At 41.9% G+C, this 13238-nt stretch overlaps 1 protein-coding gene across 8 annotated transcripts in view; it reads left to right on the top strand.

Annotated features, from left to right (window-relative positions):
• The window catches only part of IDS (iduronate 2-sulfatase), a 96638-nt gene that overhangs the window by 8405 nt on the left and 74995 nt on the right, over positions 1–13238 (top strand). For 5 of the 8 annotated variants that reach the window (XR_014780467.1, XR_014780468.1, XR_014780469.1 and 2 more), the window contains exons 7-9: positions 2973–3099; positions 4168–4341; positions 7587–7769. Coding sequence is in view for 5 of the 8 variants with exons in the window: in XM_084788664.1 (XP_084644790.1) it covers positions 2973–3099; positions 4168–4341; positions 7587–7769 (484 nt within the window). In the remaining 3 variants the exon portion in view is untranslated. Of the gene's footprint in view, positions 1–2972; positions 3100–4167; positions 4342–7586; positions 11045–13238 lie in introns of those variants that run through there. The other 3 variants (XM_084788666.1, XM_084788665.1, XM_084788662.1) reach the window with 2 other exon arrangements.

Raw genomic sequence — 13238 nt, forward strand, 5'->3', positions numbered from 1 at the left:
AGCATTGAGCTGTGGTTTTTACAGAAGAGTGTAGAAAATCTGTGGAAGTACATAGGGTCAGTGCCAGCTGCATGGAGAGGACCCCCTGCAAGTTCTGTTCGCCTTCCTTTTACTCCTAGCCTTTGTACACAGCAGACAGCATGGCTCATACTGTCACTTGGGTGATCTTGTGTGTGGTGCCATGCCTCTCATGATCTGTGGACTTGAGCCATGCTCTCTGGTGGCCTGTTGTAGCTTTGGATGTCGTCTCTAAACTTACCTCTCCTTCCTTCAGCCTCCCAGTTTTAGGCTTAGGCGTACAGCTGCTTGTTCACGAGCCTGGCTGTCAGGCCTTCCCCCTTGCAGCTCCTGTGCCTGACGTTCTTGTGGCCCCTATTCCCACTCTGTCTTGGGGAGGAAGGCCCTGTGGCATGGCTCTCCTTGTTCCTGTATGCTCCTCAGCACAATTGTCCCATTTGTAGCATCCTAATCATGAGACAGTCCAGCCATTAGAGAACCTCTATTGCTACTAAGCAGAGGTCCTCAGCTGCCCAGGTGAGCTCTTTGCTTGTTTTGTGAGGTCTGTTCCTACTGATGTTCTCTGTAGCCTCTCTGTCAGCTCATGTCCCTCTGGACCATGTCTCTCACCTACGCCCAGTTCTCTTTTCTTTGCTGCTCTGCTCCCTCAGCTACTGTTGGAGGCCAGTGAAGAGTGACCCATTCTGGCTGCATCCATGATCTTCCTGGTCTGTTCTAGATCTTTCTCTGAATGGGCTTCTGCCTCCCTCGATCACTAAGAGTTCTCATTGTGGTAGACACTAACCTTGTTAGCAAAGTCTATCTTGTAAGCCTCTTCCTTCCCCAACCTTGGTACTACTTTTTTATTCTTTACCAATCTCATCAAAGATGTCTGACTCTTGGGCTGCTTTGCCAACCTTTCTGCCCTCCCTCTATTTCAGTATGCATAACAGGGTCCTCCTGGCTCCCACTGAGGTACTGCTCCCTGGTCAATTTCAGTCCCATGTCTTGGCCTCTCTTCCCACTCTCCCTAGGTAGCCTCATCTGAGCCCTATTGTTAGATTCCTCTAAAAACTACTCCTCCAGCCTAGGCATCCCTCCTGACTTTCAGACACACACGACTGCCTTCCTGTGAGCTACTCCCAGGCAGATGATTGTGGAGACCCTGATTCTCTTGTTCCATGTGGCTAGGCCATCACCACTGCCTTTTCTCCTTCCTCCTCCACTATGTCCCTTCCTATCACATGGTAGCAAATAATACTCTTGCTGAATGTGAAATTTAATCACCCATGGCTTTCTCTTCTTCGTCTGGCACCAGCTTCCTTGCCTATCTCCACATCTGATTGATCCCCTCCCCCCAGCTCCTCCTACGTTTGCTCTGTTCTTAATACACTTCATCTGGAACACTGGAGCAGATTTTGCTTTTTAATTTTTTCCATTTTTTTTGAGACAGGGTCTCACTCTGTAGCCCCAGATAGAGAAAAATACATGGTGATCCTTCTGCTCCAGCTTTCCAAGTGCCTTGGAAATACACTATGCCTTTCTGATTTTCTTTCAGTGAGTGTGCTGAATTCTTCTTAGGTGCCAGTAGTGGTCTGCTGCTATTTGATCTAAAGCCTCTAGACTCTGCCCTGCTGTTGCCACAGGACGTTTGCTAACCTGCAACCTATATTGTATTACCTCTATGACTTGAAAAAGCTTCCTTGCCTACCGCCTTGGACTTTCACTCTCTTGAAGAACTCCAAAGTCTATGGTATCTGGCCCTAACCTGCTGTTTCCTGTTTGCCTTCCTTTCTCATTCTGATAATGTGAATGTTCTATAAGCATAGATGTTTGTCACTGCACGCAGATGAAGGGACAAGTCTCATGACTGTCCTTACCCTAGCAGTGACAAGTAGCAGATGACAGGTCCATCTGATAAGGCAGTGGCCCGGAAGATGGCAGAAGATGGGGCTGATCTGTTCAGTGGTTATCTTGGTTACTACTACTTTGAGGGGTTAGTGGGAGAGGGAGAATAATCTTTAGCCTTAAGACTTATGAATGAAAATAGAGGAGTCAGTCCAGGAACGACTTTTGGATCCTTACTTGTGGGCATAGACCTTGTCCCCATGGTCCCTCTTGGGTTTAGGGACTTTGACCACTCTTGCCCTTCATTGTCCTTTTGTCCAGTGAGAATTTGTTAGAAATGAGCTGTATACTTTACAGCTTGGTTCATGAAGCTAATCAATTCCCACTTCTTGGTAGGTAAGAAAGTATTCAGAGGAAAAGCCCACTCAGCATCATTATTGGGAGTCAGTTTGTGTCCCCTGCAAAAGATATTGAACTGTTTACCTCTTCATACCTCAGAATGTAGACTGTTGTCTTGATAAGAAAGGAGTCAAGTAAAGAGGATAGTGACAGAAACAGATGCAGGAAGAGCCGCGTGTGAAGACTGAGACAGTTTAATGACTGCTGCAAGCCAAGGAGTGCAGTAGCTCCACAACTTTCAGAGATGGCCATCCCCAAGCCTTGATTTTGGACTTCTGGTATCTATGGCTGGGAGACACTCCATTTCTAGTTTTTCAAGTCACCTGGTGGCTTGAATTGAGCCGAGTGGTTTCTTTGGCATACCCCTCATCAGAGAATGAGTGGTTCGGGGCATACAAGGATTAAAGGATCATTTTCATTTCTAGGGACTGTCCAGAATATGCAGAGTAGACAGAAAGGGACAGTAAGTGGGATCCATTTGCCATGGTCTGTATCCTAAAAAAAAAGCTGACTAAACTTCAAGCATGGCAGTTTGGTCCTGCAGATTGTTAGTCTGGCCTCTATAGGAAAGGGCTGCAGAGGCTAGGAAGGGGAGTGGTAGGTTTAGGCTAAGAACATCATCAGTCAGTGGAGAGGTTGGGCTGGGGAAGAAGTTCATTCAGGTGGCTATTCTTTTTGTATGCCAAGGAGATTAAAATTGCTTTCACTGTAATTTGTTTCATTTTCAGCGTAAAATCCGCCAGAGCTACTTTGCTTCTGTGTCCTATTTGGATACTCAGGTTGGGCGTCTTTTGAGTGCTTTGGATGATCTTTATCTAGCCAACAGCACAATCATTGCTTTCACATCTGATCATGGTAAGCATTTTGCAGTGCACTGATGAATTTAGCATCTCAGTTTCCTGTGAAGCATACTTTGAAATATTTCCATGTACATAGGGGTGCACTCTTGTGTAAAACAGCAGTGCTCTGAGTCTAGGATCAAGAGAGTTAAGGGCAACGTAGTTGTTCTTGGGCCTCCATCTTTGATATGTGAGAATGGAGGCAGGTGATACATCTTTTATCTTAGTTGTTTGTGAGAAAGGATTTGTTTTTAATGTTTCTTAATATTTTTAAATCATGTATATATTTGTGTGTTTGTGTGTGCACATGAGTACAGTGCCTGCCAATGACAGTAGAGGCTCCAGAGCCTCTGCTGCTGGAGCCATAAACTGTTGTGAACTGCCTGACATGTTGCTAGGAATTTAACTTGGCTTCTCTGGAAGAGCAGGATGTGGTCTGAACTGCTGAGCTGTCTCTCCAAGCCCCAATTTATTTTATCTTTATTTCTGTGTGAATGTCTGTATAAGTGTATGCTCTATATGCAAGTACCCTTGGCGACCAGCTGGAATTGCAGGCAGTTAGGATTCACCTCATATAAGTACTGGGAACTGAACTCTAGTCCTCTGGAAGAGCATCATACGGTACCACTCAGCTGCACTGAGCAGCTCTTCCTGGATGATAAGGACCTGAAAGCTAGCCATTCCACACCCTAACCTCTATGCAGCTGAGTGGTAGAGTATGTATTTAATAGGCACTAAAGTCTGGACAGATTTCTGTCTTGGTAGCAGAGGCATGTTTATTTGGAGCCTCTTGAAAGACAAAATTCAATGTGTGTGTGAATTTCTCATTACTGTTAAAAAGAAGATACTATGGTTTGGGAATTTAAGGTTGTTTCTGCTGAAGGTTTCTTTTTGTGGACAGATGTCTGCCTTGGAATAAAGCAGCATTTATGTGAATTACCTTTTATAATTCAGGAGGGATTTCCTTATGTTATGAGTGTTGGTGTCCTCTGGTCTTTACACTGAGATATGAAATAGTGCCTAAAGTAGACAAAGCATAATATAATTATTCATTTTCTTTTGTTGTGTGCTTGCTGTGGCCCAGGATGGGCCTTAGGTGAACACGGAGAATGGGCCAAATACAGCAACTTTGATGTCACTACCCGTGTACCCCTGATGTTCTATGTTCCTGGAAGGACAGCCCCACTTCCTGGAGCAGGCGAGAAGCTCTTCCCTTACCGGGACCCTTTTGATCCCACCTCAGAATTGATGGAGCCAGGTATAAGTGCACAGAAATGATCATGCCTAGCACTGAGAGTACCTCTGGTTTTTATGTGAATTACCTTCTCAGACAACAAGCCACCACTCTTTGTTGTGTGTTGAGATTCATTCTCAGTACTGTTTCATATGCATATAGTTCTTAGCATCTCCCATATTCTAGGCTCGGAATATATGGCAGAACCAGAGCTGACGAGAATGGCCATTGTACTGAGGGCTCTTAGGAAGTCTTGAGGGCCAGCGGAGCATGTGACATTCCCAAGGTTGTGAGGGAGCGTGATTGGAGATGACAACAGCATGTCATACCTTAGAGGAAGTGGCTCTAGACTGCAGGAACAAAGTCTCCCCAACAGATGAGTGGAATGTTTCACATTCCTCCCTTTTTAGGGGGACTTTTCCATTTTGGGGAGGTATTTTTCTTTTTGGAGCTCATTGAGCTACTGAAAGATGCCAGGTTAAGGTGCTCTCCGCTCCCCAGCAGTGAAAGGCATCACTTTGACTTCTATTTGTTACTTATTCAGAGCTTTAAAACACAGGTGTTATTCCTGCTTGTGTGGCCAGTATAGGTTCTCAGAGTTGTTCCCTGACTTTATCTGACTAGTGTCCTTTCAGACACCAATTGTATACTTCCGATGGCATTCCTCTTTTTTAAAAGATTATTTATTTATTATGTGCACTTCCAGGCCAGAAGAGGGCATCAGATCACATTATAGATGGTCATGAACCACCAAGTGGTTGCTGGCAATTGAACTCAGGACCTCTGGAAGAGTAGACAGTGTTCTTAACCTCTGAGTCAGCTCTCCAGCCCTGACATTCCTCTTTCAGAGTGCTTTTCTGTGAGCTGTGCTAAACCAGCTTGACCCTGACTCCATCTTTTACACTTAAGTCTTGCACTTTATGTTCATTGCTGTGTAAATTGATCTTGGTTTTAGATCATCATTCTGGCCTTCCTGGATTTTTGAGTTTGCTTATATCACTCAGTTTTATTTTTGCACATTTAATTTTGTATGTTGCATGCTCTGTTTCTTTCCAAACAACAAGAGAAAAGTTAAGCAGTTTCAAGACATGATTTTAATTATTTATTGCTGAGACAAATCTGGTACGTAAGAGTCCTTTTTGAGACTTTGTTGGAAGAGAATTAGAGATCCCTATATTGTAGTGTCATCCACTTTTATCCAAGTGTATGCTCTAGTTTTTATCTTTTCCCTGAACATCAATTTGTATTTCATACAGGTTGTCCCACTTCTCTAGAGCTGAACTTACACTGCTTCACCTTCACCCTTGCCTTTGGCACTCTTCTCCTTAGTAATGGCCGCAAACCAAAACCTCAAGCAGCCAGAATGATGGCTACTCCCAAGTTGAGCTCCACAGTGAGGCCAGCCTCTGCAATTTACCAAGAACTCATCTCATGAAAACAACACTCATGCCCAGGATCTAACTCAATCATAGCTCGTTTGCCTATCGTGCAATTTCGATTCCTAGGTAGAGTGTTTGCATAGTATGCAAATTCAATGCCTGGGTTCAGTTCCCGGTACTAAGGGTCAGAGTCTTTTTACCCTGTCTTTTCTTTAGTCCATATGTGCTATGCAGTCCACCAGCAAGCATGCTCTTCTCCATTCAGAATCTGTCTCTGCCCATTTTCATCAAGTCCACTGCCACCAGCCTTCTGCTGGAACAGCTTTTAGAAGTCCCGTTGCTTCACCCTTGGTTCTCTAGAGTGTTTCCTTCTCATAGTATTGCAAACAACCATTTTTAAACTTAAAGCAGAGGTAGGGAAAAAGCTCAGTGGTAGAGTCCATGTCTGGGATATACTGAAGCCCAGACTTACATCCCTAATACTGCAAAGATGAAAGCCAAAACCCAAACCAAAACCCAAACCTCCAAATTACAATCCTACTCAGAAACCTCCTGTGCTCCCACTGAGTAAATGCCTTCACCATGGACACCAATGTATGCCAATTGCCTCCTCATGTCTTAGAATTCTTCTCGGCCAGTATCCAGACTAGTCTTTCTGTGCAGTGTCCCACAGTCTTAGTTCTTCTTGACTAGGTTGATGGTAAACACTTTTTTTCTATGATGCACACATGTGGTCATATTACCTTCTACTTTCATAGTGGTGTTTTCTGTGTGAGAGACTTTTCCTAGGGAGCTGCACACACATCTACTCACTCCAAGAAAAGGAACCCATGACAGACCAAAGCAATAATTACACCAAAGTCCAACTTGGTAAATCAATGAATTTTCTTAGAGCTCCTAACAGGAGTAGGAGTGAGGCTACTCACAGGAGCACTGATGACTCAGAAGCACCGCATCAGCATAGGCGATGACTCATAAAAGCTGTGTCCCTAGAGTCCTCTACACAAGTGCAGGGAGCTCGACAGTTCTAAGAGATGGCCTGTGAACAGCTGGGCTGGCCAGAGTCCCCTTCTCTAGCAGTTGTTTACTGTTGTCAATCCATGGATAGATATACAATATGGCATGTACATAGAGTAGATATACACAATGTACTGCATACATATAGTAGAATATTATTTATCCTTAAAAAGGAAGGGAATTCTAGTGTATGCTATAGAGTGATGAGCCTTGAGGGTATTATGTTAACTGAAGTAAGCCACACACAAAGGATCAAATGCCATCTTAGACCACTCATATGAGTTATCTTTAGTAGTCAAATTCATAGTATTAGAAAGTGGAATGAATGTACCAGCTGATGGTGGTAGAAAAAAATGGAAACTTATTTGGTTTTAGTGAAGGGTGAAGTGCTGAGGTAGTGGGGACAGAGCTCTAAAAGGAATTGTAGAAGTGATGGTGGTGCTGACATGTGTGAATACATGTATGCTACTAAAAAGTAGGTAAGGTTCTGAATTTCATGTTTTGTGTATTTTACCATATGAAAAGGAAAATATAGATCAAATGCAAATATTTAGAAATGAGTAATGTTCAACAGATTTTACATAGCTTTTATTGATTGAAGTTGTCTGACTCAATCGTTTGGCTCCAAATTTTAAGGAGTTTAAAAGTGCTTCTAACCAGCTGGCAGCACCTTAATTTTACCTCCTGCTATTCCATTGGATGGATGTAATTGAAGAATAAAGTCCTGAAATAGTATTTCTAAGCTTTTGCTAAAAATGGATGAAAATGAAATTATATGAAGATGAAATGGGGACCAGGCAGTGCTCAGAGAGGCTTCTGCTCTGACTGGCTGCTGCAGTGTACTAGATCCAACCTTGCTGCTTCCTGTTTCAGGCAGGCACGTCACGGATCTCGTGGAACTTGTATCTCTCTTCCCCACGCTTACTGGACTTGCAGGACTGCAAGTTCCTCCTCGCTGCCCCATCCCTTCTTTTCATGTTGAGCTGTGCAGAGAAGGCCAGAATCTCCAGAGGCATTTGCAGCTCCATGGCTTGGAAGAGGATCCATACTTCCTTGGTAATCCCCGGGAGTCGATTGCCTATAGCCAGTACCCCAGGCCTGCAGATTCCCCTCAGTGGAATTCTGACAAGCCAAGTTTAAAAGATATAAAGATCATGGGCTACTCCATACGCACCATAGACTATAGGTATACTGTGTGGGTTGGCTTCAATCCTGGAGAATTTCAGGCTAACTTTTCTGACATCCATGCAGGGGAACTATATTTTGTGGATTCTGACCCACTGCAGGATCACAATGTATATAATGACTCCCAACATGGAGCTCTTCCCCACTCATTGAAACCTTGAGTTCTGCCAGCCTCAGAGGGTGCATATGTGTCCCCTTCCCCGCTTCTGTCTGGTGAAAGGAGGCGTTAGAGGTGGTTATCTTTCACTACCATTGTATTAGACATAATCTTACTGGGAAACAATCCAAACATGTATCAGCAATCTGGCCGAGGACTAGATGGCAGATGAACCTTTTATTATAGTCCTTATTGGAATTGGGCTAGCCAAACATAATACTGTACTCAAGAAATAATTTACATGTTGAATTTAGTGCATTTCAAAAAGTAACCATATATATGTTAGGTGGCCTAGTGTAGTCAAAACATATTAGCATGGGAATAATTTCTTTCTCAAATGTGAAATTAAGTGATAATTCTAGGAGCAAGTACTATGTGGTCCATGTTTAATTTTTATTTCTAAGGCTACAGATTTCAAAATCAAAGGTAAAATATACATGGGATGACTGATGTGGTGTTTCTTCATTAAATAATAAATAGTACTTAGTCAAGTATAGATAAAGGTAAGAAATTCAGCTAATTATTTCAACAGTCTCTGGCCCAAATAATAAAGTGTTAGTAAATACTCTTAAACTCTGTTATTCACATTGAAAAGCATTTAAAATGGAACTATTGCCATGATTTGAATCATTCAAAATCATATTCATATTTGTATGTAGAAAGTTGCAGACATCCGTTTATCCTGGAGGCAGGAGGTATTCTCCTGCTACTTTTTTGGTAAAGAAAAGATGGATTTATGAGGTGTAAATTTTCTTGAGGCTTGTGGAAAATTTTCATTAATGGAGTATGAGTGATTTTCAGAATGGAAGTCTGTATTTCCTATGAAAGTAACTAGAAAGGTATGTAATAAAATAAGGTTATTTCATTACTGTCATCAAGGAAAAGTCATGTCTATAATGTTATGAAAACTGCTCAGTTATCAGTAGTCAGCAGCTTTCTAAATAAATATACTATGTACTTGGTTTTGTATTAAAATGAGTAATTTCAATAATTTTCTTAAAAATGCCTCAATGTCTCAAGGTAAATGTTTGTAAAACAAAATATGTCAAATAGCTAATTAGATTAAATTACTGTCATGTATTAAATTATAACCAAAAAGCCAAGATAATAATGTTAAGACTGTAAAATTTCAAAGACAGATCATTTTGTACTAATTGGCCTACAGTAGAGGGGTAGCTGATAGAACAATGGTTTCCTGAGCAATTAAGTGACTGTATTGGCAACAGCAATTTGTATTGCTAGCTTGGGATTCATAGTCCCATGCATCGCTCCTGATCCCAAATTTGTCTCTCGTCTATAAACTGTCTTTGGTAGATGGCTTGCTTCAGTCTTTTCTTGTTCTTTATCTTTATTGCTCTAATTATATTGACTCAGTTTCAGTTTGCATGTTAGTTTAGAAATCTTTCACAGCATTAAATTGTTTTTTTTTTTTTTGCTTCATGTACTTCACAGTTATAGGGACATATTTTGACATAGTTTCTTATTTTAAATCCATTTATTGGTCCTGTTTGACCACAGTATATACGCTTTAAAAAAATTACCTCTTAAAGCAGTTTTAGTGTTAAATTCCTCTGAATTCTGTTTCCAAAGAAGTCATGAACCCAGTGGTAGCCAGAAGGCATATGTGGCTATCTAAATATAAATTAACTGACATGAAATAACATAAAGATTTCTGGTATATCATAATTCAAGTACTTAGTACACAGACTTAGAACCTTTCCATCATACCAGCCTGCCAGAGCCGCCCTGGATTTGAGCTGTGTGCTGGCCCTGATTGGCAGGTTTCGTCTGTCCTGTATTTGCCCACAATGAACAAACTATCTTTGGTTTAGGCATAGAGAGTTTGCTGTGGCCATCAGCCTCTTCCTTCCACTCATCGCCATTGCTTCTATCCTTCTCCCTCTCTTTCCGAAATTGTTTACCTCCCCTCCTTTTGCCTCCCCTGATCCTTAAGGAATCCATGTGTCTTCCTAAAGTCCCTCTTGGCCCCTGCCCTTTGAGAACACCGTCAGTGCCTACTAAGGGTCTATAAAGACCTCGCTGAGCAGTCAGAGTCTTCCCTGGCTCCACATACCCTTTCCCTTGGCTGACTCTCCCTGGCCGACCCCTGCCTCCCTGGCCCTCTTAACCTGTGCCCTCTCTTCTGAGCTCCAACCCTTCATGTCCATTCTCCATAGCCTAGCCCCCCCCCCTGCTCAGAGGCTGAGGCTGTCAGGATGCTCTAGACTGGGTTTTTGGGGGAAAACAGTCTGCTACTTACTCCACTTTTAGAAAGGCATTTTTTCTCATTATGAATTTGAAACCTTGGAAAGTGAAATGCAATAAAAAGGCAAGAAAATATCTGAGTGCTTTATATTGAGATTGTTACTTAATAGCTTGTCCTTTTGGGGGTATGAATGTTTTACATTTCTTGATCCTCTATGTTCTTTATAATACAATTTCTGCTCTTACTTTCCCCCCTAAATGTTATATATGATTACTCGTGAATTTTGCAGATATGTTATATTGCTGATAATATATATTATTGCATAGTTTTATTGTAATTTTCTCAATCTTTCAATTGTTAGAAATTTAGTTAATTTTCAAATTTTCAGTATTATAAATAATGCTGTGATCAATCTTGTGAATACAATGTTTTTATGTATTTCAAAATATTCCCTTAGGATAGTCTCACAGTGCCAAATCATCAAAACCAGCTCTGTTTTCTCTTCACTCTTGCTACTATAGCATATTAAAGTTAGAGAACAAAATTAATAAGCCTATAAATAAAAACCACAATACCAAGAAAGAAAGCCTGTAGTCCTACAGTAATTGGTGAAGGTTATATCCTGCTTTGACTTCCGATTCTTTGATTATTACTGACATGAACCATTATTCTCTCTGTATAATAGTTGGGTATTTGCATTTGCAGTTTGCAGTTGTGTGACTTTGTGTGGTCATGGTATGGGTCTTACCTTTTAATGTAATAAAATAAATTACTCTTATCTGATGTGATAGTTTTCCCTGTATATTTGTACTAAGCATAAAGCAACTGCATTTGGAAAGTGAATAAATACGTGGTTTCCTTTGAAAAAAAATTTTTGGGGGCCTTGGTGTTAATTGTCTTTCCTCCTAATTGTATGAAATGTTTTTAAAAAGTTAAAAAAAAAAGACAAAGCTAGAAAGAAACTCACTTTCTTACTTTTTTGAAATTATTTTTATTTTATGTGTATGAGTGTTTTGCCTGTGTATATATCTGTACACCATGTATGTGCATGATGCTCTCAAAAGCCAGAACAGAGTTGGATCCCCTGGAACTGCAGTTATACACTGTCATTAGTTGTGATGTGTGTTCTGGGAATTGAGCCCAGCTCCTCTAGAAGAGCAGTTATTGCTCTCTTAACTGATGAGCCTCTCTTTAGCTCCCTTAGTTGTTTTTTTTTTCAGTTGTGACAACATACAGAGACAAAACAATGAAAGGGAGGAATGCTTGTTTTAGTTCCCAGTCCATCATGAGGTGCAAACAGAGGTATCAGGGTTTGAATGAAAATGGCCCCCATAGACACAGGAAGTGGCACTATAGGGAGGTGTGGCCTTGTTGGAGGAAGTGTGTTATTGGGGGTGGGCTTTGAGGTTTTGAGTACTCAATCCAGGCCCAGTGTCACCCTCTCTTCCTGCTGCCTGTCAATCTGGCTGTAGAATTTTTAGCTACCTCTAACACCATGTCTGCCTGTGTGTTCTATGTTTCCCACTGTGACAATAATGGACTATGTAAGCCAGTCAAAATCAAATGCTTTCCTTTATAGGAGTTGTCATGGTCATGGTGTCTATTCACAGCAATAAAACTCTTGTATTTTTTTGGGGGGGTTGTTTTGTTTTGTTTTGTTTTGTTCGAGACAGGGTTTCTCTATGTAGTCTTGACTGTCCTGGACTCGCTTATGTAGACCAGGCTGGCCTCGAACTCACAGCAATCCACCTGCCTCTACCTCCCGAGTGCTGGGATTAAAGATGTGCGCCACCACCGTCTGGCAGCAAAAAAAACTCTTACTGAGACAGAAGTTGTTACCAGGGAGTGGGGTATTGTTGTGGCTGTCCTATGCTTTTGTTTGGAGTAATGTCAGCTTTGGGACTTTTGATTAAAAAAAAAAACAGCAGAATGCTTTAATGGGCCATACTAGTAGGAACATGGAACACAGTGGTACTGAGGGTGATTTGAACTGTGGGTGCCTGGCTCAAGAGGTTTCAGAGAAGAATATTTGTATGTAGCCTAAAGATTCTTGTGATTTTTTGACTAAATGTGGCTGCTTTTGCCTTTGTGGAAAAAAAATCTGCCTGAGACTAAATTGAAAAGCTTGGGATTATTTGTGTTAGCTGAGGGAATCTCAAAACAACCTAGTATTGACTCTGCTGTGTAGTTATTAGTGGCCATTCTAATGCAGATCTGTAAGTAAAAAGAGCAAGCTGGGCAAAGAAAATACAAAGGGCACAATTTGAGGAGGAAGGGGGCATCAGGAAATGGAATGAAGTGAAGTCCTGTGTTTATGAAGATAAATAAATTAAAGCAAAGCCTGATGTTAAATGGGATAAAGGGAGTGGTGACAAGATCTTACCCAGCTAAGCTCCCAACTTGTGGAAGGGAATTAAATAGAAGTTTAGGGCCAGGCACTCCAGAGACAAAGGCAGGCAGGCCTCTGAGTTTGAGGTCAGCCTGGTCTACAGATTGAGCTTCAGGACTGCCAGGCTTAGGCATGAAAGAAACCATCAAAACCAAAGCTGGTAAAGATGTAATTGAACAAGGGGAGCATGTTCCATCCCCAGCAAGCAGCAGAATTTGGCAGCTTCTGCCACATGGTTCTGGCTTTCGAGTCAAGGATACAAGAAAGGGGTTATGGAATTTCCCTCCACAGTTAGGAAAGCTGCTGAGGCCAGATGTATATCAGGGGTGTCGCTGCATGGAGGCCTAGAGAGGCCATTGTGTGAAGCTGTGAAGGTGAAGTCTGGATTGTGTTGGACACCCCAAAATGCTGGGGATGCCAGGGCGATGCGATACCTGCCAAGGAAAGCTGCTAACAGGGTGTGGAGCCAGACCAGGAGAGAGAAGTGTGTTGCAGTCAACAGAGCTGAAAGGAGTTGGGGGTCTGAAGAGCGTTTTGACATTTGACATGGAGATGCAGAGTTTGGAATTTGCCTAGCTGGTTTTGGTC

The sequence above is a fragment of the Acomys minous genome, assembly GCF_964271855.1.
Source record: "Acomys minous genome assembly, chromosome: 7".
Lineage (NCBI taxonomy): Eukaryota > Metazoa > Chordata > Mammalia > Rodentia > Muridae > Acomys > Acomys minous.